The following is a 25169-nucleotide window of genomic DNA, read 5'->3' on the forward strand; positions in this document are numbered from 1 at the left end:
CTAATTGTGGACACTTAATATTCCAGGAACAAGATTTTAGAATTAATAGCAAGTACAGTATCAAATAATCAGTTTTGTGCATATTTTCTTCCTTTCTTGTCTTCTTAGGGGATGTTTGAAATAAAGTAGTTATTTGATTTCGTTTTATATGTTTACATGCCGTCACTCAAACCTAAAGAGTGATTTATATTACTATACTATAAATTATTATGTCTTAGTGTCTGAAAAAATTCAGACTTTTGTGTTTTTCCTGCCTAAATTGAACATCATTAGACTAAACAGGCCATTATAAGGTCATTTATTTGTGCCAAAACAAACATTCTGTAATTTCCCGTAAAGAAAATAGGACAGTCAAGGGAAAAAACAAAGAAAGGTGTTAAGCAGACACTTGAGGGGAAGATTTGAAACCAGCAATTTTCACGGGCCCGAGGAGATTCCTCTGGCACATGTGTGCTCCAGATGTGTCTCCGGTGCCAGTATGGGAGTTGTTTTCCACAGGTCTAGAAGACAAAGACAGGCACAGACAGGTGCAAACAAAGAAATCTGACAGACAGGCGGACAAATAGACAAGCTGGCCGAGCTGCAGTTGCTCACAGCAGAAACACTCGTGGCCGTTCTCAAGCATGAGTCTACACGGGTCTAGAAATTTCTTCTCCTAGATGATTTAATGTCAGTAAAATCGATCCTCACATCACCCTCGTCTCCGACAGTTGTCGTGTCTGATGAGTAAAGTCATTGTGTTGAAGTCAACACCTCCAAAGACATGTAGGTGATGCGTCAGCAGGTGAATAACAGCAGTCGCCATGTTCCAACATTCCCTGCCGACTGTGACGTTCATTAACTGAGTCATCTGATCGACGGACTCGCACTGTATTCCTCAGTGTTCCCTTTAAGAAGACCCACAAAAAAGCCTTTCTGTGTTTCTGAGACTGTGTTGGATCACGCCATTAAATATTCCGTCCCTCATCCATCAGTTTATACTTGCACTAATGACAACCTTCACCTGCACCCCAGCTTTTTACAGCCTTTTGATTAACGGGTGGGAAAGTGTTGAGGCCAAACTGCAAAGAGAGTCACGCAAACACTCCTGAAACGTCGCACAAACACTTTTGAAAGTAGATTTCCTTCCGATTCCTTGTTGTATTGATTTAAATCAGTGACGACCACAAATAAACCGGCAGCTGCGTCGCTGTTGTTAGGAAAGCTCATATTTGTCATGTGACCCCGGGAACACACAAGTACAAAGTGTGTTGAGTCAAGTTGCTGGGAAATTTGCTTGGATTCTGTCAGCAATTTCCACCAAACCCTGATTGTTTCCTTTTTAGTGTCTGAAGCGTGTTGCGACAAGGATGACTGATTCAGCCACAACAGGACCAGAGCGCTGATGCCGACAGTTGGCTGAAGTCTCCTGTGGGAGCGTCGATGCAGACGAGGCCAGCAGGGTGCAGCAGCAGGGGTCTGGCTGGGGCCGAGGCTGCGCTGGTCGTGCTTATTATGGTCGTGTTCTCATCTGGCCCCAATCTTTGCTAAAACAATATCATTTTCTATCTGGAGGTCAACAAAGACTCCGTTCACATCGGCAGTAAATCAAGATTGGATTTATTTAAGATGATGAAACGTCGCCAAACAAGTAAAGACATGGATTGATTTTACACCATTAGTCATTCACGTGTCTATATCATATAAAACTCCTGTTTTAACAGACACTGGCTGGGAAATAAAAAGTAATTCTGTCTGTTGTCTAAAATGCCCATTTTTCAGTCCTTGCCTCCACTGATTTGACCAAATCCTTCCCCATGATCCGGAAGTCTTCCAGTATTGCTTCAACGTTGGGAGAAGTGTTCACGCTCTCTCCGGTCACCTTGACGCTGCGGGCGGACACCTGCGACGTCTGAAAGGAGGAAAAATTCTCTTTTTTGTATTCGTCATTATCAAAACCGCACTGCGCAGTAACAAGATGGCGGTTCTGAACTCCCAAAACATGAAGGTTTACATCAAATATAATTAGGGATTAAAGGGAGGTAGTCACACCTGATTATGAAAATTAGGAATGAAACGAGATGGAGTCGCACCTTAAAGGGAATCGGAACGAAGGCTTTTGGTTTCCATAACACTGCGATCACCGTTCCACCATGTGGGTCACAGAAGAAGAGCGCTAGGTCTCCAAAAGCGTCCTGAAAGTTAATGGTGACGTGAGTTGACAGACGCATGCTTGTGTCCCACATGGCTAATAGATGAGACTCACTCTGAGCTCTGCCAAGTAGAGGGACGCCGGGTTGTAGTCGATGACGGGCAGGGCCCCTCCGGCGGGGCTCACGGCGCCGCTCAAGACCCCCCTGCTGAAGCTGAAGGCGGGAGGGTCTACAGCCTGGCTGAGCAGAGGGACTTGCTTGGGATGCAGGTGAATCAAAACATCGTAAACATCCAGAGGAGGCCGCAGCACCACCTGCACAGACACGGAGGTCAAGCGGGGCCTCATTGCTTAACTTGCGTGCGACCATGTTTGACACCGACCTTGACATCCTGGATCTGTCCGCCGTCCATCAACTGACATTCCAGGACCTTCAGGCTCTCCGCAGCCAGCGTCACAACACGCTGAAGCATCTAGAACCAAAGCACACCTGCTGGTTAAATATGGCACATTTGTGATGACTTCCTCTCTGACTCTTATGATGGCCTTTTCCTCAGCTCATGGTATATTGGAGGCTGTAGTAGGTACGTATGAGGCCAGCTTCAGACAGAAATTAAAAGTGTTTTCCTCCCTTTGAGGGTTTCCATCTTGGAGAAACGGTACCATCGTGTAAAGGTTGCGACAACATCTGGTTCATTTTTAAAATCTTTTCTTGGAAGTTTTGGAACAGGGTTTTCTGCTTCAACCGTGTGAAAAACAAACACTTCCACGTATTAGCATCCGCTCATTATCCACAAGCAGGAGTAAACAGTCCGCACGGGGGCCGGGAGCACGTTTCCTTCATTCCTGGCTGTGCACGAAACTCAACAAACACAGAAAACAGCACTCGGTGACGTCACAAAGTTCCTGTTCCCCGCCATCATATAAAGCAGGATGCTGACGGAGGCTCGGTGTCATTAGCCGAGTGAGGTGGGCGAGCACAGGAAGCTGATCTGGGTCAGCTGCGCACCATGGGAAGCTGGAGCGTCTACCTTTACTGGACGCTAGTGTGCACCGCTGGACTCCTCCGCAGCCACGCTCGTGTCCAGAGGGACGAATACAAATCCAAACACTTGCCTTATTTCACGACAGCAGAAGATGGCAATAAAAAGCAGCTGGTGAGCGACGCGCTTCCTTTGTCTCGTAATGTTGCCGATATTTCAAAGACGTTTGAAAAGGATATAAGCGTTTACATTAATGTTTATTTGCAGATCAACGACTTATACAATGTTCTGGAAAGACTTCAGAAGAATCAAATCCCAGCTCTTAGAAAGAAGCACGGCTATTTGCCGATGGTATGGATCTCATCTCGTTCCTTCTTGTATTTTAGCACATTTAGTCTTCCTTCACATCACTTAGTGTTTTCTTGGATGTTTTTCCCCAGTGTGACCCAGGAGACCAGTGTGCACTAAGGAGAGGATCTAGGATCGGGAAACTATGTGACTGTTCTCCACCGAGGACGTGCAACTCCTTTCTACATCGTTGTTTGTAATTCTGCATTGGTTCGTGTGGTTAAGCAGGTTCCCAACATGTTGTTTATTGCTTCTTGTCTATTGAAAAACTGTACTTATTATTGTATTAAGTGTTTTTTTTTAAAGTGGGTGATAATGTATTAAACGTGTAGCTGCTCCAGTTGTGTGCTCTTATCGGAGTTCCCACTGACCTGTATACTGGGAGCCCGTTTGGTCCACATCGAAGCTTTCTTGTCTTTAGGCGTAGCTATAAACATCACGGGCAGAGACTCCCTGGAGGCCATGAAATCGTTCTTGATCTCTGTGTAGTCGGCGGCTACACGTGACACACAGGATGACAACAATTCAAATTGGCCTTTGCACAGCCGTGCACATGAGCAGGATGTGAAAGCATGTTTGTTAAATTGTGTTTCGTGTGTATACAGAGGGAGGTCAAGGAGACTTGAGGGCGGGAAAAAGGGTGTGTGTGTGTGTGTGTTTGTGTGTGAGAGTGCTTGCCTGTAAGCTGGTTATTGAGGTTAATGATCAGCGGGTTGTTCCTCCAGTCAAAGGAGAAGAGCAGATGAAGGAAACGGAGGAAGCCCACCTGAGGAGAGCTGAGGAAGGCAGATGAATTCATTCACGTGACCCACTGAACCATCAAAGGGATGTAAATATAAAAACACAAAGTCAGGAGACTTAAGGGGAAACGTTGACTTAAAAAGGAGAGGGGAAGGCTACCTAGGGGGCGTGAAGGGGGCAGGGTGTAGGAAAAGTGACGCCACCAGCAGGTCGGCCGTTTCCTCCGTCACGTCATCGCTCAGGAGCTGAGCGGCCAGCCAGCGTTTGGCCAAGCGACACACTGCCCCGAAACACGGGTGCTGCTGCTGGAGCCTGACGGGCCAAAAGTGAGAGAGACAAACACTGAAAAGTAGAGTAGACGTGAAGGACAGCCGAAAATATCGACCACTGTTTGGAATTCCGAGAGGAGCAAAGCTGCTCCTTTGTGTTCGGAGGACATGTTTACCCGTGCAGCATGCTGGTGAGTAAAGGTTTGTGACTGGTGGCCATCTCCAGAGCCTGAGCCTCTTCATTGTCCCTCACAATCAGCATCCCCTCGGCGTTCACGCTCTCCCGCAGCACCTGAGGCTCGCGGTGATACGCCACCTGGATGCGGAACACCAAGCCGTCCTGAAAAAGACAAAAAAGAAGATTACAGTTGAATTCCACTTTAATGGACAAACATGGGACAGGTTTACCTTCCAGACATCCAGGTGTGTGGGACAGGCCCTGCACGTGTAATTATGCTGCTTCTTCAGTAAGTCTCCAAGGCGGATGTGGAAGGCGGCTTTGATGTGTCGGATGGCGAGGCGCTCGTGAGGCCATTTCCCACTCCCCTCCATATGACAGATGACTGTAAGAGCAGTTCCAAACGTTACTCAGAGGCCAAAGGAGATGTGTTTTTTTTTTTTAAATATATAAACATCATTTCAAATATGAAGCCTGTACCTGTGATGGGGGCGATGTAAGCAGGACAGGGTTTACTTTGCTTTGGCACCAATGACCTAGAAACCTTCTCTCTGTTAAAGAAGGAGTAGTCCAACTTCATGGGCTGAGGGGGAAATACCTGCAAGGAGCAGTTGCATGAGTGGAACCAACACAAAGTCACATTTACATATCAAGTTTTAAACCTTGGAAATGCACCTGAGTGTATCTGAGTGAAGGGTGGGCTCCTTGCACTGCTGTTATGGAGAGGGGCAGACCTTCTAACTGCCACAACTTTCTGCTGAGGTCATCATAAGACTGAACCACCACTAAACTCTCCTCTTCTCCAGTACTGGGCACCTGAAATAACATCAGTCGTAAAAACCACGGTGTCGACAGCGCCCTCTCCTGGTGTTTACAACGGGAAAATGCAACTTCGGGATTTAAAAATATTACATTGTAAAATCCCAAAATTCTAAATGTCAAACTAAAAGATACTTGAGTACGCTTCCTTTACCTCAGGGTCCAAGATGATGACATCATCAACCATCGCCCCCGTGTATCTCAGACAGGATTCAGGGATATCAACATGCCTAGTGAATAGTAAATATATTTGGTATGAAAACAAGGATTCAAAAAAGTCACATTTATATTGATATATCATCAAATGTCTCATACTGGCATAATTATTTCTCTGAGTTTGAATTTATGTTTGATTTACTTACCAGCATAGCCAGGATATTTATCCTGATTAGTGGTGATTTATTACCTTAAGAGTTAGCAGCGTTTGTTTATGTCATAACATTTTAGATGATGGAAGGAAAATATAAGAATTTCTCGGTCTATGCTAAGGGACATGTGACGATTAATACAATTATATACCATTAAAATTAATAAAATTAACTACTTTTCAATTCTTGGTTTGATTGGGAAGTAAAATAAAAAGGTTAAATGAAGACAAACCCAAGGATATCTGGCGTTTTGGTGTTGTTTTAGTATTAATATTTTTTTTACAACAGCTTTACTGACACATCATGCAAACAGGTGTAGTTAAAGCACATCATTTACTTTTATACAAAGAACCTTTTAAATCGAACAAACAGCAAATTGAATTGAAAATACTTGACAGTTGAGACTTGAAACTGAAAGCAACTTTATCTGAACAAACTCAAGACTATAAATCAAGTTTCTTGACATCTTGGCTGCTGTTATGTGCAAACCCCCCCCCAAAAAACCCATCTGACCTTTTATGTGACACACTTCAGTCAATGCCCCAAACCCTAAATTACCAGTATGAAGTTGTGTGACTTAATACGTACAACTGGAGCAGATGGGTGACGATCTGCTTGGGAACCAGTCGCTTTTGGGTCATGCTTTTCCCGTCCCACAGCACGGCCTCGGTGATTTCACCATCCTGGAAGCGGCGCAGCTCGGAGCGCGAACTCCAAAACTGCCGAAACTCGGCCGCCTAGTGGGGGAGCACAACAGAGGCGAACTGGTGAATGAGCAAATTTCCAAGCAGGTTATTTAACCTTCCTGCGTGCATTTCATGTCACCTGTTCAAACACTATTATAAAAATGCTCCTGTGTTGAAGCACAGCTGCAATAATATCAACAGAAATAAACAGAGGAGAGGGGAAAAGTGGGGAATACCTTGGGGCTGTCTGCTGGTGGGCCTCTCTCTAGGACAGAAGTCGATAACTCCGGATTTAAAAGCAGACCAAAGGACAGTGGAGGTTGGCTTTTGTATTTTGGTGCCTCACTCTCCACAGACCACTGTAATGGAACAAGTAAACAGTCCAGTTGCTTCCATACCTTAGTTTCTAACTGAAATGAGTGGACGCGCCACCATTTCAATAAACCAGCATGAACATTAATAAAAAAACAACTATTTTCCCCACCTCAGGATCAGGAGAGAGCGAGTGAGTGAGGAGGGAGATTCTTTGGCCCAGACCTCGCTGAAGCAAAGACAGAATGTAAGGAAGGATCGTGTGGACGTAGTCGCCATTGCGGTCCATCAGCTCACTCAGAAGATTCAGTTTCTTACAGCTGGACTGGAGCTTCACCAGCTCACACAACCTGTACGTTCCCCAAACATGCACAGCACAGATCAGAGGAGCTGGGGTACAATCATCTGAGGCAGCTCTTAAGAATGACGTCACGAGGAACCCTACTGGAACACGTGGTCACTAGTCCTTATCATGGGTTTGGGGGTCATCAGGAGGCTATGGAAACCATCCACAGTGGGGTCGTCCCAGAACTGCATTGATATGGAAGCTTCGTGTTGCACCTGTTTGTAGGTGCAGGCGGTCATATCAGCGCACATGTTGAGGTGTCCTGAAGGGTCAACAAACACCACCTGGAAAGAATTGTGGAATTCTGCCACGGATGGCTGCAAGGAAAAAAACAATTACAAGAAATGGAGGAGGATCAAGGACCTCTTGCACAGGATCTGTGACCACTCACAGCTGTAGCGTCGGGATTTTTGGCGAGGCTTATTCCGTTGACGGTAAGGTCTGTGGATGCTGCAGCATGGAAAGAGAAAGAGCTGCATGGAAAACAAGCGCACATCTCAACCTTCCTAGCCAGACGCGTGTATATTATCTTCTTACCCAGAAAGTTTAAGCTGTTTCGCAGCAGCTGATAAGCCGACATGGTGTTGCTGGTTCTGTGCGTGGTCAGCAGATAAGCCATCAACATTGAAGCCAAGAAACCACTAAAACAGCCAGTGCCCTAATGAGACATGAGTCACAAAGGTGAGGCGAGGGGAAACAGGGTCAGAACTCCAGCGTTTAAAGGACGACCTCAATGCCGAGCCAGCAGAAGTCTCAAACCTGCTCAAGTTCTCTTTGACGAAGCCAGACTTTGAGTAAAGCCACCCCGTTGGCAAACTCGGAGCACTGGGAGCTCACAGCAGAGAGAAACTGGAGGTGGGCCCTGGGGAGCAGATCTCCCAGAATGGAGCTGTTGTAAAGAGGAGTGGGGGGTTCGCTCATCTCTGGAACAAACACACGAACAATACAGAAGGGTTGAGCTCTTTAAACACTTCAAGCTTTAAAAGTTCATTCAAAAAGAAGACTCTTACCAGACAGGGGGGTCTGCAATCCGGTGTACCAGTCTGTCCGAATGTTATTACGCCGAGGGTGGAAGCGATTGGGCTTAAAGAATCCAGGAGGTGGACAGGCATGGATGCGTATGGAGAAGCTGGCTGAATCTTTACCTGCAATGATTAAATAATATCTCAACCTAAAACGTGCTTAAAACACAACAACAAATAAAAACCCCAATAAAATGTGATGTCGAATAAATACCTGGAGGTGTCAGCAGCAACACGGGCCGGAGTCGGTTCCCGTGGAGACAGGAATAACGCATGGCCCCGATGTCAGAGGAGGAAGCGAAGTACTGGGCCAGGCCAGCGAGGTAGAGCGCCCTCTTCCTTGGATACCTCTGGTTTACAACGTCCTTCGGGTGGAGAACATCCTACAGAACAGCGTCACATTCGAGGAGCTGTCAAACTAAAAACCACAATAGCCTCAAATCGCGCCACGCTCTACAAAAGGCGGACTTACGGCAGGGATCGTGACAGCCAGATCCACCACGACGCGCGGTTTGGTGCATGTACCCAGCGGGTAGCTGCCGATGAGATCGATGGAAGCTGGAGGGGTCATGTGGAACTTGCCCTTTGTCGCCTTCGGCACCAGCAGGAAGGGGACCCGAGCCGCGCCAGAGAGCCACGACAGGTCGCTCACCTGAGCACACATGCGGTCACAGCTTCTTCTCTTGCTTTGGTGGCAGAAATAAAAAAAGCATCTGGGCTCAAATGCAACACGGTTAAACACCAACCTCAACATCGGACGAGCGCGGCACCGTCCGCAGCAGCTCGGTGACGGTCTGAAGGAAGGCGTCGATTTGCCGCTTTTTGCGCTCACTCAGGACCACCTCTTTGAGCAGCTCTTCCATCTGTTGCCAGAATAAAGACACTTGAGAGGCGCAGACCAAAGACAGAGTGGTTGTTTTCGGGCGGCCCTACCTGCATTTTGAGCAGACTGCAGTGGAAAAGGCTTTCTGCCTCTTTCAGCTGGTTCAGCTCCTCTGCTGTAGGTGGCCTGTACAGGTCGTTTCTGGACAGCTTAACGGGGCGATACACAGCCTCCTCCCCTGCAGCCTCCTCAGCTTTTCTCCGTTTGGCCTCATCCTCATCGCTCATTTGAAGCAATTTTGCGGGGAGCTTCTGCAGAAAAGCATCACAACATGCAGCTAAAACACCGGCAGACGTAGAAACGCGATACGTTATAAACAGTTAAATAGTAAATGTATGCGTTTCGATTGAAATAACAACAGATGCAACGTAATCGAGATATGTGCAGTAAAAGGAAACAGTTGCGTGTCAGGTATAACACCACCATGTGCCAAGAAACAAAAACATCGATAAGAAAGTCTTACCCCTCCCGACTCGTCAGAAAATGTAAGTTCCCTCTTCATTTCTGATTATCTTTCAGATGTACAAGAAAGCAGAAAACCCCTAAGTTTTGATAATCACAGAGCCATCGGTGCGCTCACATGTGCACTGGTGGGGCAGTGAAACTTGCTAGGATGTCTTTTGTTTGATTGGTGGAGGAGCGGAGGAGCTCAACGGTGATTGGCTTGATTGCTGTTGGACAACCACCCATCGGGTCACAATCAGCAAGGTTGGTTGCACTAACTCCGGCGTATACAGTCCAAAAACAGTATTTAATATTGGTCTAGCAATGCTTATTTTTAAGTTCCGGATCAAATAATCTACTAATAGGGCATGTTCAAGTGATTCAGAATTATGCTTATTTCACTTCTGCCTGCTGCTGTGGATTCTAGTCAGGGCAGCTGAGGACTCCTGAGAGCATCAGTGAGATCGGTCAAAGGTCACGATAGGTCCTAAAAACAGAGGTTTATTTGTGCTTCACACTTCTGTCCTATTGGTGGCAGTATATCCAACTAACAATTAATTGTTGAAACAACAAGAAAGATAAAGATATTACAATAACCACATTCATTAAGAAAGAAATTAATTTCTTTATTGATTGCGCTATCAGTTAAGCATGATTTGCAAGATTTCCATTATTTTATTTCTATTTATTTTTACTTATTTTTGCCCCTGCTGCAACCCTTTTTAGCCACTTGGAGACTTTGACATTTGAATTCCTAAAATGTTCAAAAGCTGTTGTTGCCGTACTCCGTGTCTGCAAGGTCATTAAAAAAAGTGTAGAAGAGAAAATTAAGTTTTTATAATTTTATAAATAAGTAATGAAATCCAGTATGAGACCAACACGGAATAAGAAACATCAAAAGTTACTCAAAACCAGGTTCTACCCGAGCTGTTAGATGCTAGTTTCTTCAGACGTTGAATAATGGCAGTGTAACTCTTTGACTGTTACTTGGACCCTGTAACATATTGGGGTGTCCTCTCAGTCCCTGATTCTTCAAAAGTCAACTTCTGATAATGAGCGTGTGGCGTTCAATCCAACATGCTACCTGAAATGGAACATTTGTCAGTTCTGGGTTTGAACCGGAGTGACCTGAGGTGGACCAGCAATAACCTGCTCCAACGAATACAGCGGCACGGCTGCGTCGCTCAGGATTGGCTTGAGATCTGTCGACAGACCAGGAAGATCTGATTGCAAATGCATTCTGTCGTCTGCCGGTGGATCCAGGAGTGAAACCCCCTCGGCTAATTTCATGTTATCCAGTCTCAGAGGTCCAGAAGGTGGCATTCTGTCTCTGCTGCCTTCCACCGTGGGAGAGCATAAGTTACTCAGCCTGAGCTCTGGCTCATCTCTCTTTAGAAAGAGCCCTGAAAGCTCAGAAGAAGAAGCCATCATCTCCGTTTGATGTTTACTCACTGCCTCTTCTTTGGCTAACTGACTTGGCCTTCTTGAGGACTTTTGACATTTTGCTGCTATGCTATCAGAAACCATGTGCTGGAGCAAGACCTGGTGCTGAGGCAGGAGGGAGGGATCAAGTTTTGGTATGGGATAGCGGCTCTTGAGCTGTCGCACTGATCCCGTTGTAGAGTCAGGAGCCAAAAGGGTCTTGTCTTCACGCTTGACCTCTACGTCCTCTCTGTCTGCTGCGGCGGCTATCGGGGGCAGCAACTGACCTGGCGCGGGCGCGGTGGATAAGTTCATCTTTTGCTTTTTTAGTTTAAGTGGTGGGTAAAGAACTTTAGGGTGACTGCTCCTGGCAGCGCTGCTCAGACTTGTTTCTTTTTTGCGTTGCTGGGGAGAACTACTAGCTAGCTCCACGTCAGCCTTACGCTGCTGCTTGGCTGTAGATTTTCTTGGCTTCTGTTCTTTAGTCGGGGTGATGTCAGTCACCTGCAAGGAATAATAATAATTTTTAAAAAAAACACTGGCATTATGTGAGAGACACATTAGGATAAATGATCTGAAAGTTCCCAGAAATAAGTCCGAAAGCGCACCTGTTTCGGCGGCGCCTGCTGCTGGGGTGTAGCATTTACCACCGCCTGGCATCCTTGCAGCCAGGGATCCGAAGCTACGGGCACGGCCTCCGAGTCTTCGGACCTGCAGGCTTCCTCTGGTTCCACCCCTCTGTCTAAACACAGGATGTGCCCTTCCACCATCTCTGTGAGGTAATTTTTGGCCCACAAAGTTGAGAATGCTGACAGCTGCAGGCCAACATAGCAATTAGCAACGTTTATATTTAGCTCAAACGAGGGGGAAAGCACATGCGTTCCTCTTCTACCTGTTGTTCAGCACGAGCATTCAAACAGCCGTCCATAACGTCGTGCAGTTCCTCCTTGAGTGCTCCTACGATCTCATCTGCCTCCTCATGGCCCAACACATCGTTCCACAGCATATTATCGGAGTCACGGGGGGCCGAGGGCTCCTCGGTAACCTTCGGCTCCACGGTGACCCGGCCGGGTGACTTCTGCTCTCGCTTTTCTGCTGCGGGCTTCTTTGAAGACCGCGGCATCTTGCGTAAGATTTGCTAATGACAAGAGAACGCTTAAATTAACGTGACACGAAATGCAATGGACCTTATCCAAAGTATATCAGGCAGGGGGGGCAGGATACCCAAAATAAGTGTATTTCTAACAGTGTATGTTGCTTTGAATCAAAGCTCCTTTAATTGTCTAAAGATCAAACGTCAACACTTGATCATTTGATCTTCGGACCCGCGCCTCCTGCCTGATGGCTCAGGTGGAGCCTCCGACCTGCCCCCAGGGTCACGGGGGAGGGCTGGAGGCAGGCAGAAGATGGGTGGATGTTCTGCACTGTGGACGGTGAATAAACAGTTTGGCCCCGTCATTATTGGTTCGCAGTTCCTACCAAAGCGCACCAGATTATTGTTCATGTTACAAAGTTAATTTTGTATTTGATTCCATTGTTTGCTGGCATGATAACTGCTGTGGAAACTCCACTTCCTGTAAACCAAATATCAGTTTTACAGTCACCAGTTTCAATACTGAGTTCAAATCGAGAGCTTCATTAACGTGGATCGTGCAATTTCTAAAAATTACCAATATTTACATATATTTGTATCAATATTAAGTCGCAACATACCACTTTTAACTGGTGCTTGAATCAGCAAATAAAAAGAACATTTGACTAATTAAACTGGCCGACGTAGGTTCTTACTTAGCTTTGCAAGGGGGCGTGCAGAGTCTGGGGTTGCTTAGCAACGAACACCGAACGATGACGCAACACGTCGAGGCGGCGTTGTCTCTATGGCTGCGGAGGACGCGGAGGTAAACCTGATGCTAACTGTAGCTAAGCTAAGGCGAGATTTGGTTACATTTACATGCACTGGCCGGGTAGAACAACATCTTATATTTGTTACTTTCAAGTGGTTACTATGTAATATGAGTAAACATGTACGTGTCTCTTTACCATTTGCTGTAATGATGGTGTTAGCATCTTGCTAACATGTAACTCGCTGCTAATAACAAGCAGGCTAAGCCTCTCAAGTGTCGGTAAAGATTGTAGATTGTAAGTAAATTCACTGGATCTAATCTGACGTAAATTGTACCATTGACGTTATCCCTCTGGCCCGGCACCAGATCCTCTACTGGCTTTTGTTGCAACATGTACCACAAAGAAAAGAGCATCCAGATCAAAAACAGCGCTTCGGCGCTGTACAACAACCTCGGCGTGCTGCGCATCGCGCCGCGTCGCCTCACCTACTTCACGGTCGTGCACGCCAACGTGGTCAACATGGTGAGCGCCTCCTGGGACGGCCTCAACTATTCCCACCGAGAGCTGCAGTCCAAGGAGCCCAATGTTGCCACAAGCACGTCGCTCATCATGCAGGTCAGAGCCCTGACACGGAGGCGAGGAGCCTCCGGGAGCGAACGCCCTGGAAATAAGCATCAAGCTGTTTCCTCCCTGTGAAATTGGGCGGCAGCAGTAAAATGTTGCAGATGCTCAGTGACAGAAGCTCTTTCTGCTTGTTGCAGGCGGCGTTTTGCGTTCTACCTTCTCGCGATCTGTTGGTGGTGACCTCTCAGAAGGGCATCCAGGTGAGTTCCTGTCCCACTTCCTGTCCCACTTCCTGTCCCACTGAGGTCCGGCTGCGTCCGACCAACGTTAACGAAGCTTCTGTTCCTGCAGATGTATGAATCTGATGGTTCCATCATGGTGTACTGGCATGCGCTGGACGGTCCCGAAACACCTACAGGTGGAGATTTTTGGGTTTTTCTCCATATGCAAACTGTAATAACATCAAGTCGAGGGTAAAAGCATCCGCACGCTTGTTCTGGGAAAGGTCAGAACATTCTTCTCAGTGACTAAATACTTTGTTTAGAAGGGATTATCTTCAGGAGTTGACACTTATATTAGTCTGACTTCTGAACTGAGGGTCCGTTTGGCATATTTGTGCCATCCTTTGTCTGTATTTGATTAAAAACGCTCACAGAATTTGACCTTTGTCTCAGCTCAGGCCGTTTTCGCTCGGGGGATCTCAGCAGTGTGGGAGAACTATATATGTGTGGGTAAGTGCTCTGTTCCCTGGGGAGGGGGGGGGGTCCAAATGTGCTGGAAGACTCAGATTTGTTGGGTCGGTTTTTGCAGGCGTTTCATCTGGTGCGCTCTTAGTGTTTGACATCCCCGGTAAGGGCAGTAACATCACCCTGTCTGAGGTCCTGGAGGAACACCAAGAGGCCATCACTGATCTGGCTTCGGAGTGTTCTGGCAGCCAGGTACGGTACCAAGTCATGCATGTATCCATGGTTAGTTCACGTGCACGCGGGATGTGGATGCACGACCTGTGTGATCTCTTTCTTTAGGAGTGTATAGCGGACCTGGTGAGTGCAGATGATGGTGGCAGTTTGTGTGTGTGGAAGTCTGGAGAAGAATTTCAGCTTCTCAACAAGATCCCCGGTTCTGAGTAAGAAGTCAGTCCTACATTTGAGTTAAGAGTAATACACTGCTCCAAAATGAAAACTTAAATCACACCTCCCAGATTTGGAGGAAAGAAAAATTGAAAATCTTTATTGATCTTTATTGACTCTCCCTGGATGAGGACAGTGATTCCCAAAGATTGGCCCTCGGCCCTCTAGTGGGCCGTGGTGGAACTGCAGCTGAGAAGTCATTTTATGACCATTTAAAAAGCAGTAAAGACTTGGATTGGATGTTCAGGCTAGGTGAGCATCCCTGCTGGCGAGGTTAGGGTCCATTTGTATGTTGGTGACAGTTTTGATTGAAGGTTGTAAGATCAGAGCGGTGTAGTGACAGCAGAAATATAACATCACACAACACGACAAACCTTAGAGACCTCTTCTACTCCAATTTGTCTTCATCATTTGTTCTGACATAATGTTCTTTCCGAGCCTCATTTGTTTCCTCATTTACCCTCGTTGATAAACCAACCAACCTAATTACGTGTCCATTCTCCTCCCTGATGGTCATGTTCCCTTATTTTCCCAGCATGTGCTGCTCATCTGTCAAACTGTGGAAAGGTGCGGTGGTGGCAGGTTACGGCACCGGCCAGATCCGCATTTACGAAGCGGTGACGGGAATTCTGCACGCGGAAGTGAACGCCCACGCTCGTTGGATTTACTCCCTGGACATAGCTCCTTTTTCAGGCCTGGTGAGTGATCTCACTGCCATCTCATCCTGACATTTTCATTTTAATTCATGTCTACGGCAAAATAAATGTGTTTTTGTTTTTAATTTGAAATGTTGGATTAGCTTCTGTCTGCTGCTGAGGACTCCCTCGTCAGGGTCTGGCACCTCTCGATGACTCCGGAGAGCAACACTGTGGAGGTACATGGTCAAAGGTCATCACACACAAAAACAACGCATCTTCTGAGAGTCTTTTCATTTCTTAGGTGGCGCATTTGCACAACGAGTGTGTGACGGACACGCAGATCTGTGGCGCCAAGTTCTGCGATGGCGATGGTTATGCCTTTGCAGTGACCGGCTATGACTTGAGTGAGATTATCCGCTACACCCAGACGTAGATTATCAGCTCAGCGAGGTGGAGAGGATGAATGTACATTTAATAGTTTTACTAGGAAGTGGTGACCCAAAGAGGGAGCTAGTCTCATGGTTGAGTTAAAATTTTCAAAAATAATGCGTTTAAATTAGCCCGAAGATTTATTATACATGGAAATGTTACTTTATTTTTGCCCATTATGTATTCTCTTATTATTTCCGCAAACTTAAACCCAATAAAATATTTTTATGAAGAAAGTCGTCATATATTTGTCTTGCACTTCCAAAGATTACCAGCAGATGGCGACCTCGGCCATTGTTCAGAGCGTGTAATGCAGACAGTGCTCAACAGGGGGCACCAACGAGTGACAGGAGCTGTCTTGCATGTCTGGGGCAATAAATGTCAGCGTTTTCCGTACCTGCAACAGGATTTCTCTGCACTTTCATGTATTTTTGGTAACTTTCGAACAATAATGTTGTAATGTGCCTTTGCGGTGTGTGATGTTTACCTGCTGCTCCCTGACATCCTCTTCTTTTGATCCACTGATAAAAGGCCATTCATATTTGTTTACATCGTTTTTCTTTAAGATCACTGAGCCAAAAGAGAAAACATCGAGCTTTCTTCCAGAATCTGTTGCGTAATCTGTCCTTAACTAATCAAACTGTGTTTGGTTTTGTTGCCCCCCCACACAGGTATCGTCCAATCCGCCTTATCGTGACAGGATAAGAAGAATCAGGTCACTGAGGAATTGTGTGCTGCTTGTCATTTTAAGGCTAAGCCAGTATTTAATCCCAGGGTTGTGGTCTTCCCTGGTTTGCAGTCAACATCAGCTGACGCGGAAGGTTTGAACCCACACACATGACCTGTTACGTAACTTAAATTGGGTAGGTACCAGCCGAGTGCTAATGCCGATGCGCTGTACGTGCACAATGATGACAGGCTCTCGTGGTCTTTGGGGAGTCGATGCATGGCAGTAGGACGCTACCCATCATGCCGCGGGGCAGATGGCTCACCTCATTGGCTCAGGACGGTCAGTAGAGGACTTAGCTGTCAATATGTGGTCCACAATGACAGGGACGGGGAGGTTACATAACCGACTGGAACAGGGAGGGAGAGGTCGCGCACAAGCAACACATCAGATCAGCGTAAGACCGATGAGGGACACACGGCTGAGGAAAGGGTTCATCCCTACACCCACCCTCTAAAAGGCTCACGGAAGGAACGACTTCACACGTACGCAACAAGGGAGCAGTTTAAGCACCTTTGCTGTTTGGTCCATAAAAACTAACACTTAAGATCCATTCTGTGGGAAAAAGAGTCAACTGACAAGCAAAGAGAAGCCTTAAGTGATTCAGTGTAGTCAAGGTAATGGCATGTCTCACTCATACCTTTGACACAGTGTTAACCCCACAGTTAAGTTAACGCTAACTACCACATTGCAACGTAAAGCTATTGCAGGCTGCAAGAAGACACATTAAATATGCTAATATGCTAATGCTAACGGTGAATGTGTCTGACTGTGAAGATGTGAAGTCTCAGCATCTGAAAACAGAAGCAAGTTTCCCCACGCTCACCTTTTTGGAAGTCTGTTGTCTTGGTAATTTTGGGTTCTGAAAAAAATCACTTCCCCTCCAAAAAAAGAAATCGGGTGCATCTTCAGTGTGCGTGCGTGTGTGTGTGCGTGTGTGTGTGTCACTGCAGTTTCCTATATCAGATATGAAGACTCAAACGGCTCATCTGTGGGGCTGAGCTCCCAAAGCCCAATTTAAAAAAGGCATGCAGGCGCATTCAAAGCTGAATATCGCTCCTCTTGCTCCCAGTCGAGGCACTTTAAGACTTTAAAAGGGGCGGGAAAAGGCAGATTATTTAAAACAATAGTGCTCACTGCAGGAAGAAAAGCAGACGCTGATAATGGTGCCTCAGCCCTCCGGTCAAAATGTCACATGCTTTTAAGTGAGAACATCTTTGGTCAGGGCGTAATTGAATTTTTCAGCCAAGACCAATAACAGGTCCTCCATCACTTCCTGTCCCGTGTTCGAAAATGTGCTCTGAATATGAGCACCGCGGCGCACACATCCTTTGGCTCTTTGTTTGTGCGCTCCTGGTGAAGAAACAGCAATTTATCCTGTGCCCATCCAACCTCGTGGCAGCCTGTGTCACTAAGCCTGCCGGGATAAAGCCTCACCGGGGGGGATGAAGAGCCTAAAACCCCTCCAGCCTGCTGCAGCAGACAGACCAGCTCGATGACGAAGCACGCAGGAGACTGGCTCCGACACACTCGCTGTATAAATAGATCCTCCGTTTTAAACGCGCTGTTTTAGACCTGGGAGCCTGAGACAGCTGAATGACAGATGTGTGCACTTATCATGGGCAAAAGTGCACGGCTAGCATATGAAATGTAAAGAAACCCCCCACAAGTCTCATGTTAGTTTCTAAACATGTGGCTCTCTGGTCTGGTAAAAGCTCTCTGACTCACTGGAGCTCTCTTAGAATGAAAACTCCAGACAGGCCAAACGGGCCAATTATTTACACTCAAATGAATACATGAAAAGAAAGTATTGTTCTAAAGTTAGGTGGCTCATCTTACATGGACTCAAAATATGCTCAGCTGCTACGTGTTAATACGCACGGCCGTTCTCAGCTAGTGCTCAGTAAACGTCACGCATGGACCTCGGTAAATAAATGTGCAGTTGCTTGGCGATCACCATCCAAGATGCCAACAGAACAAAGGAGGAAGTGCCAAATCTTTCACAGCTCAAGTGGCGCTGTGCGTTTTCCTTTGACTACATCCTCGTGGGGGGTGAGAGTACTTCCTGTTTACCAGCGCGCTCAGACAGGGGCTGCAGGCGGCGCAGACTCGGCGCCGTAACGAAGACGTCAGACACCACTCGGAGGTGGCAACGGTGCTGTCACTCACGCTCAGGAGGAGGAAGAAACAAAGACACGAGGAAGGGCGGCGGAATTCAGGGGTCATCTGGTCTTTTTCCTCATTTAGGAAAACCAGGAAGTGACATAAGCGGACACCGAGCATTTCGGTGTTCTCTGGTGCAGAGCAGCAACTGTAGCTCCACTCTGACCTCCTGACACACACACACACACACACACACACACACACACACACACACACCCCTATACACTAACCCTATCTTTGTGAGGACATTCCCCAGGCCCCAAACCTCAACCTTAAAACCAAATCTTGACTCCACACAGCCTTTTATAGTTGTGATGACCAGACAAAATGTCCTCACTTTGCTACTGAAATGCATGTTCTGGTCCTTGTTATGCAGCATGTACAGGAACACACAAACACGCGTGCCCACCACCGGAAAGTCTTACAGCTGGCGCAGTGAGGCACCAGGATTGAAGTGAATTAGATTAGAATAAAATCAACACGATTAGATGCTCTCGTCGGCACTGGGATGGTAAGGTTGCCTAGCGCGGGATATTGTTTGGGCTGTCTGACGATGTGCTGACGTTGGAATGTGTGTGTGTGTTTGTGCTGATTTGTTTACACAGAGCAGATGGAACCTTACAAATGATGATGGGTGCATTTTCCAGACCGTCCGCTGAAGGAAGAAAGAGCGGTCTCAGGTTGGAATCATCCAGGCAGAGCAAACGCGAGTGTTTGTGCACCCAAGTTAAAGCTAACGCTACTTTTGGTGGCACTTTACCAGCTGCGATTCACAACAGACTCACTGACCGGGACAACAGAATGCCTCCCTCTTAATGAGGTCCAATTTTTGCTTTTCAAGGCTAAATTCAAGTCCTCGTTCCCATGATCAGTCCCCAAAACCTTTGTTTTCACCTGCACAAGCACCCCTCTCACCTCCCCACCTCCCTGTGGGCAAGGACTCGCCGAGTCTCAAAATAGAGCCGCAGCAATAATAACAGTGATATCCTGGCAACCCATGTCGCTGTGCTCCGTTAGCGAGGCTGCTAATAGGGTTAATGTGAAAGAGATGAATCGGTGTCTTCAGGGCACCGTCCAGGTTCAAATTGCATAAACATTCCCGTCAATCCTTTCGCGCCTGAATGTTTTCAGGACACCTCTTGTGTCCTGATCCTACCTCTAAGCCCATCTTGGCTGATAGCTCCTCTTAAGTATGAGTCTGCGACATAAACTTTCTGGATTAGTCCACTTCACTCACCCCTGTAAACTCTGAAGGACGACAGCATCTGCATCCACAGCACGCAGAGAGCGAGGTGATGATGTTTTACAGAAAAGAGAGAAAGGAAAGATCAAAGCAGATTAAAGAGGTGTTTGGAAGGTGCTTTAAGTGTGTGCTGCTTTCCCCCATGGTGGTTCAGCACAAACAGCCACTGATTGGTAACGTTGTCGAGATGGCGACCAGCACAAGCTAACTGATGCGCTAACTGATTAGCGTCATTAAATGTCTGGTTTTAGGCTTAAATAGAGCTGATGATGCAGCGTCACTAGAATCTGCTCCATCCATCATCCATCCATCCATCCATCCATCCATCCATCCATCCATCCATCCATCCATCCATCCATCCATCCATCCATCCATCCATCCATCCATCCATCCATCCATCCATCCATCCATCATTTGTGTGGCAAATAGAGCAGAAGTCCAAACACTGCAATCTGCACACTGGCTCATCCAAAGCTGTGAGACCTGCATGAAGAGACGCAGTGACCCGCACAACCTTCCATTAAGGCCAGTGAGTCCCACACCACATGCCTGCGTCGATGGTGTCGGGGGGGGGCACTAAAGAGAGAGGCAGAAACCTTGACCAGGGGAGAGAGTCCGAGGGCGAGCGAGATGCGATGGTCCACATTTGGAAGAACATTGGAAGGTTCTGCTTTGGCTCTTGAATCACCAGGCTGGGAAAAAAACACACAAAGACACAAAGGACACGTGAACTGACAACAAATGCTCTTGTGCACATGTTGGGTTTTACACAGCTGAACCGGACAGAAGGACGCTGACCGAGACTACAAAAGTTACTTGTTCCCCATCCAAGAGGAAGGAAATGCGAGCCCGGAGCGCCAGCGATGGATTTCAGGGCAGACGTACTCATGCTCATCGCTGTTTCCATGGAGACGAGTGTGGTGACAGTGCAGCGACGTTGACGGGGAGAACTGCGGCGTGGCCACGCTGACACACGCCACTTGTGCCAATGCCCAGCTGACACTACTGAGCATACGCCCGTCTCTATTCATAGCTCCGAAGTGACACCAGGGAGGAATTTTTTATTTGAGGGGGTCAAACGAGCAGGCCAGCTGCCCATAAGTGGGTGGGTCCTGACCCGGGTCTGGACAGCACCTGTTGACGCATTTAGATGGATGCATGATGCAGTTACGTAATAAACACCGTCTCTGATCTTAGCCCGTGTTGAAATAACATGCTAGCCGCTATCGTCTTAGCCACCATGAAAAAATTCTCACCGTGCCTCATCCGGAACCGGTCACTCCAGGACCCGGCTGAGATCCTTCTCCTGGCACGTCTGCACGCGACGGAATCCGCCTTCCCGCCACACCGCATCGCCACGGGACGGTTATCTGGAAACACCAAGCCAGTGCCTCCATTGTGAGCGATTGTTCAAGCTCAATTGGTGCTTCTGCAACCCTGCTTTGTCTGACAGATCAGGCAGAAGAATCTGGGGTCCGGGTCAAAGAGAGGAGCATTGTGGTCGCTCAGAGCGCCGAGGTTAGACAACGCCGCTGCCGCCGTCCGGCGCGTGTCAAAGGCCATTGTAGCCACGCTACAGCGGAGGCACAGAGCTGCTGGGTGAAATCGATCCGGGCGAAACAAAGATCGCCCGTTTCTGTTGGCATCCTAGCGTTGTATTGTTTGTTTACACGTTTGCACGTGCATGTGCGTTTGTTGAAACTCAGCTGACACAGGCCTTTCACTGTCCTGGAATCAGCACGCTGATAGCGAGCGGGGTGAACCGTGCCGACGCCCCATTATGTCCCCGTTGGATGACAATAGAACAATGGGAAAATGCTGTAAAAGTCGCTTTAAAAGAAAGGTACAGTAACCTGCGTGCACCTGGATCGAGCACAGAAGTGGAGCGGCTGACCGCCGCGCACAGACGGGTGCACGTTTGGTCCACGTCAGCAGGTTCTAGGAGCCGGTGCAGTTTGTGCGGGATTCACGTCTGCAAGGGGGGAGTGTGTGCTGAAGTAGCGAGATGTTGATACTGGAAGGAGGAGCAAAGGTTAGCCGTAACAGGCCACACACACGCACACACACACACACATTCTCACATTTCTATCATTACATTGACTTTCATGTATGTATAATACATTACCCAGTCCCCTGACCTGACCCTGACCATCCCAACTAGCTCCCTAACCTAAATCCAATTTCAAACTCCAATTTAAAACCAGATCTCTACCAGAGTCCTTTTAAGGGGAAGAAAGAATCCCCCCACTTTGCTTGTAGAATGAGTCTTTTCGATACTTAATGAAGAAAATACAGGGATACACACACACACACACACACCACACACACACACACACACCACACACACACACACACACACACACACACACACACACACTATTGAACAGAAAACACTTTCCATAGCTTCTTTATACTGATCTGCTGCCCTGACTTGTTTTCATTACAGGATGATTAATGACTTCTGGGATGTCTCGGCAGCAAACGTGGTTTAGTTGGAGCCTCGTTGGAACAAGATCAGCAGTTTACATTCTTTCAATCTGTCTTTTTTTTTTTTTTTTTTAAAGGATTGAACAAATGTGCGAATGGCCCAAAATAAATGAGGCATAGCAGCGCAGGGTGGTAACCTGCTCACACGCACCAGGTAGAAGCCAAACAGGCTCTTTTTAAGCTGTGCGTGTTAATGTGCTGCATTATATAAACAACTGCGACCGGCTGAGCAAGATACAGTAATTGATTTAATAGTCACAGTTAGTTAGCGCCCAGATGGGTAGTTGAGGAACTAATTTATTCGGTGGGAAATGTAAGAATGTTGGTAATGAACTGACAGGTTGTGGAAAAGTTGCATCTGATTTATGTTGGACTTGCTGCTGATCTCCACATCTGGGACGGATGAGTTTTAATTTACAGATTCCCTTTTGTTAGGAGATTTTTACTCTGTATTTTGTTTGTCAGTTTCGATGAACTGAGTTTGATTTATGGGAGTGATTCTTTGACCGGTTTTATCCCAGTGTGTGGTTCCTTGGTGAGGCAGCACACCGACATCAATACCAAACTGCGTTACTATGGCAATAAAGAACCGAGTCTTGGATCTCGGTCACCGCTGGAGAAAAGGACCAATCAAGGTTCGGGTGTTTCTTCTTCCTGGGCCGGAGCTCCAAACACCGACCTGTTGTCTGTCGAGTGAAAAGGTCAACTGACTAAAAGTTGATGAAGCCAACTTGCTTCTCATGAGCGCAGCAGCATAAATCAGCTTCCAGGATGAGCTCTTGAACCTCTATCGTGCATATAAAATCCTAAAATAAGACACAAGCACGAGAGTTTGGATGGTATCTGAAATTATGAAATCCATCATATCGAATGTGTGTGTGCGCGCGCGTACGGCATGTTTTTTTTTTATCATGAAAAATGGATATAACATGACTCGACGGCACGCATTTAAAGCGAAGAAATCCGTCAAACGCGCACAACCCAGCCCCACCCGCCCGCGCGCGCCGTCCGCTGTGCACTTTATGAATGGACGGGTGGGCGTGGCCACGGTGACCGACACGGGGGCTGTCGTCACCGCGCTCCCCGATAGACGCCGGCGTGTTGGCTGAAGGCTGGTCCAGAGCAAAAACATAAGTGGGCTCTGACAAGCGGCTGTGTGGAGACAACCAGGAGGGAAGGAGAGACGGACAGAGACGGACGGAGACGGACAGAGACGGACGGAGACGGAAGAGACGGACGGAGACGGACAGAGACGGACAGAGACGGACAGAGACGGAAGACGTCCGTGCGCTCCGCGGCGAGGACGAAACTTCTGACGATTGACCTGGTGAGAGAGGGGGTGGGCGAGCGCACTATTTATGATGTTTGATGTGGTGAATAAATGAAACAAATGCACATCTTCATCCTGATGGGTCAGGTTTGTGCTGCGAGCGGATGAGCACCCCCCGCCCCGTCCCCAACCCCCCAGCCCCGGGGGCTGGTGAGATGCGAAGTGAGTATCGGATTTTTGGGAAAAACAAGAGCGAGAAGCCCCGCTGTGCGCAAACAGACCCAAAGAAAGTCGAGGCGAGTGTCTCCTCCTCCATGTGCGCCCTCCTCGTAGGTGTGACGGAAAGAACAAAGAGACGCGGGCAGACGAAGAAGAAGAAAACTCGCATCAGGACCACAAGCGGACAACAGCGCAGACAGACAATAGGGGGGGGGGGGCGCACACAAGAGCCTGTCTGGGGCTTTGCGATCTGCAGCAATCCCCTTGTAATTGCATTCCTACAGGCGTCTCTCGGCTGCAACTGGGAGTGTTGCCCGTCCATTAGAAAGCGGAGCGGGACCCTTTATGGAGGTCCAGGCGGGAGGGGGGGGGGTGGGGGGGACTGCATGTGTCAGTGAGTTCTGGTGATGAGAATGATCGCATGTGTTTGTGCGTTCGCAGCTCAATGGGAAGGAAGGCGACGGGGGAGCGCTGCCCACTAGAATAAAGGGAGAAAAGCGGGAGAGGAAGGATCAGCGCAGCGGAGGGAGGTGTGAAGGCAGGAGCAGCGAGAGTTCGGAGCCGATTCCACGGAAGTGAATGTCTTTCAAAGGTAGGAGAGCGCTTACACCGCATGTGGAGGGACAAGACGGCTTGTTGTGTGGCCGCTAATGATCAGTAATAATATCAATGACAATGGTTCACATTTGATGCAGCGCCTTGAACGATCAGCGCGCAGTTTGGTTTCACACACATTTGTACGACGTTTTTACCGTGAATGCGGAGGAAAATTAGGCTGGATTTCAGTGTCGGAAAAGAAAAGAAGCAACAACTTGGTGTGCACGTCATCACAAGACTGCATAAAAAACCAAAAAAGGTGCGCTTTTTGTCCTAAAGGGGCACAACAAATACTTGTCTTCTTTTTGTTGGAGACTTTAGAGTGTTGGATTTCAGAAATGCGTCAGAATGGTGAACAGAAACGCCACATTTCACATGTCGAGGCATTGCAAAGGTCGCTCTTATTGGAAGAATTGTACTGAAAACAGTGAGTTAGTGAGTAACTGGAATATGCAGCTACTTGCATGAAGGGATTTCACACTGCTGTGCATGTGTCAGCCCTGTTTCTGTAGCCACACACATCTCTCTGTGCCAGCGCTATCACACAAACACACCAGTGTATTGGGTTATGTCACAGTAAACTAAAAAGCAGCGAAACTCTGGACTGACAGCGAGATGTCAGTGTGCAGTTTTTGATTTTTTGTTGTGTAATAGGTCAACTGGGGGAAGGTCCGATACCAAGGAGCCAAAACGGCTCTGGATCGGATCGACATCAGCACGAACGCCCCTTTTCTGCCATTTCCAAATAGCCTCATCAGGCTCCAACCACGTCTTATTTTTATCCTCTTTTTTGCTTCCAGATTTGGTTTTGTCTCCTTCGTTTTTCTTTCCCCTCTCAGAACAAACTCATTGAGACGAAGCGGAAGGCCTGAAGGCACAGCTGAGTAGTCCAGTAACCCCCAAGT

General features: G+C 47.5%; 5 protein-coding genes and 1 long non-coding RNA gene across 10 annotated transcripts in view; 3 read left to right on the forward strand and 3 right to left on the reverse strand.

Annotated features, from left to right (window-relative positions):
* Positions 1-1576: 1576 nt before the first annotated feature.
* nol6 (nucleolar protein 6 (RNA-associated)) lies at positions 1577-9709 on the reverse strand. The gene is made up of 25 exons (XM_057033399.1): positions 9550-9709; positions 9137-9337; positions 8950-9066; positions 8676-8855; positions 8418-8586; positions 8192-8326; positions 7941-8104; positions 7719-7839; positions 7573-7631; positions 7281-7498; positions 7008-7185; positions 6760-6882; positions 6426-6574; positions 5624-5699; positions 5326-5466; positions 5131-5248; positions 4881-5035; positions 4649-4812; positions 4363-4515; positions 4141-4238; positions 3834-3958; positions 2515-2604; positions 2246-2446; positions 2073-2174; positions 1577-1891 (listed from the first exon to the last, which is right to left on the reverse strand). The coding sequence occupies exons 1-25, from the start codon at positions 9586-9588 to the stop codon at positions 1742-1744; spliced, it is 3426 nt and encodes a 1141-aa protein (XP_056889379.1). The 5' UTR covers positions 9589-9709; the 3' UTR covers positions 1577-1741.
* On the forward strand, positions 3049-3802 carry LOC130526050 (cocaine- and amphetamine-regulated transcript protein-like). Its single transcript, XM_057033404.1, has 3 exons — positions 3049-3288; positions 3382-3465; positions 3555-3802. The coding sequence occupies exons 1-3, from the start codon at positions 3142-3144 to the stop codon at positions 3660-3662; spliced, it is 339 nt and encodes a 112-aa protein (XP_056889384.1). The 5' UTR covers positions 3049-3141; the 3' UTR covers positions 3663-3802.
* Positions 9710-10357: 648 nt separating the features above from the next.
* On the reverse strand, positions 10358-13267 carry LOC130526048 (uncharacterized). Of its 2 annotated transcripts, XM_057033401.1 has the most exons (5): positions 13132-13267; positions 12666-12833; positions 11845-12090; positions 11561-11767; positions 10358-11456 (listed from the first exon to the last, which is right to left on the reverse strand). In XM_057033401.1, the coding sequence occupies exons 3-5, from the start codon at positions 12073-12075 to the stop codon at positions 10632-10634; spliced, it is 1263 nt and encodes a 420-aa protein (XP_056889381.1). In that variant the 5' UTR covers positions 12076-12090; positions 12666-12833; positions 13132-13267; the 3' UTR covers positions 10358-10631. The 2 variants fall into 2 exon arrangements, with proteins under 2 accessions (XP_056889381.1, XP_056889380.1); XM_057033400.1 differs by having other exon boundaries at positions 11845-13167.
* wdr54 (WD repeat domain 54) lies at positions 12791-15794 on the forward strand. The gene is made up of 10 exons (XM_057033403.1): positions 12791-12850; positions 13163-13412; positions 13559-13621; positions 13713-13779; positions 14036-14092; positions 14172-14299; positions 14387-14487; positions 15027-15189; positions 15291-15365; positions 15431-15794. The coding sequence occupies exons 1-10, from the start codon at positions 12798-12800 to the stop codon at positions 15560-15562; spliced, it is 1089 nt and encodes a 362-aa protein (XP_056889383.1). The 5' UTR covers positions 12791-12797; the 3' UTR covers positions 15563-15794.
* Positions 14623-18524, reverse strand: LOC130526051 (uncharacterized). Its single transcript, XR_008950650.1, has 2 exons — positions 17112-18524; positions 14623-15357 (listed from the first exon to the last, which is right to left on the reverse strand). It is a non-coding gene; the product is annotated as an uncharacterized LOC130526051 (long non-coding RNA).
* A 4876-nt stretch (positions 18525-23400) lies between these two features.
* The window catches only part of rhobtb4 (Rho related BTB domain containing 4), a 29533-nt gene continuing 27764 nt past the window's right edge, over positions 23401-25169 (forward strand). For 2 of the 4 annotated variants that reach the window (XM_057034160.1, XM_057034157.1), the window contains exons 1-3: positions 23401-23505; positions 23596-23670; positions 24109-24259. The gene's annotated coding sequence lies outside the window, so the exon portion shown is untranslated. The remainder of the gene's footprint in view (positions 23506-23595; positions 23671-24108; positions 24260-25169) is intronic. The other 2 variants (XM_057034161.1, XM_057034158.1) reach the window with 1 other exon arrangement.

The sequence above is a fragment of the Takifugu flavidus genome, chromosome 5 (genome assembly GCF_003711565.1).
Source record: "Takifugu flavidus isolate HTHZ2018 chromosome 5, ASM371156v2, whole genome shotgun sequence".
NCBI classification, from domain to species: Eukaryota; Metazoa; Chordata; class Actinopteri; order Tetraodontiformes; family Tetraodontidae; genus Takifugu; species Takifugu flavidus.

Excerpts from the sequence above, each read along its gene's own strand:
- LOC130526050 (XM_057033404.1), top strand. The coding sequence starts at position 3,142 with ATGGGAAGCTGGAGCGTCTACCTTTACTGGACGCTAGTGTGCACCGCT. Across the intron at positions 3,289-3,381 it reads ATGGCAATAAAAAGCAGCTG|ATCAACGACTTATACAATGT; the intron begins GTGAGCGACGCG and ends GTTTATTTGCAG. Across the intron at positions 3,466-3,554 it reads AGCACGGCTATTTGCCGATG|TGTGACCCAGGAGACCAGTG; the intron begins GTATGGATCTCA and ends GTTTTTCCCCAG.
- nol6 (XM_057033399.1), bottom strand. The coding sequence starts at position 9,588 with ATGAAGAGGGAACTTACATTTTCTGACGAGTCGGGAGGG. Across the intron at positions 8,327-8,417 it reads GTTGCTGCTGACACCTCCAG|GTAAAGATTCAGCCAGCTTC; the intron begins GTATTTATTCGA and ends TAATCATTGCAG. Across the intron at positions 2,175-2,245 it reads TCTACTTGGCAGAGCTCAGA|GACGCTTTTGGAGACCTAGC; the intron begins GTGAGTCTCATC and ends ATTAACTTTCAG.
- LOC130526048 (XM_057033401.1), bottom strand. The coding sequence starts at position 12,075 with ATGCCGCGGTCTTCAAAGAAGCCCGCAGCAGAAAAGCGAGAGCAGAAG. Across the intron at positions 11,768-11,844 it reads ATGCTCGTGCTGAACAACAG|CTGTCAGCATTCTCAACTTT; the intron begins GTAGAAGAGGAA and ends GTTGGCCTGCAG. Across the intron at positions 11,457-11,560 it reads AGCAGGCGCCGCCGAAACAG|GTGACTGACATCACCCCGAC; the intron begins GTGCGCTTTCGG and ends TATTCCTTGCAG.
- wdr54 (XM_057033403.1), top strand. The coding sequence starts at position 12,798 with ATGACGCAACACGTCGAGGCGGCGTTGTCTCTATGGCTGCGGAGGACG. Across the intron at positions 13,413-13,558 it reads GCACGTCGCTCATCATGCAG|GCGGCGTTTTGCGTTCTACC; the intron begins GTCAGAGCCCTG and ends TGCTTGTTGCAG. Across the intron at positions 15,190-15,290 it reads TAGCTCCTTTTTCAGGCCTG|CTTCTGTCTGCTGCTGAGGA; the intron begins GTGAGTGATCTC and ends ATGTTGGATTAG.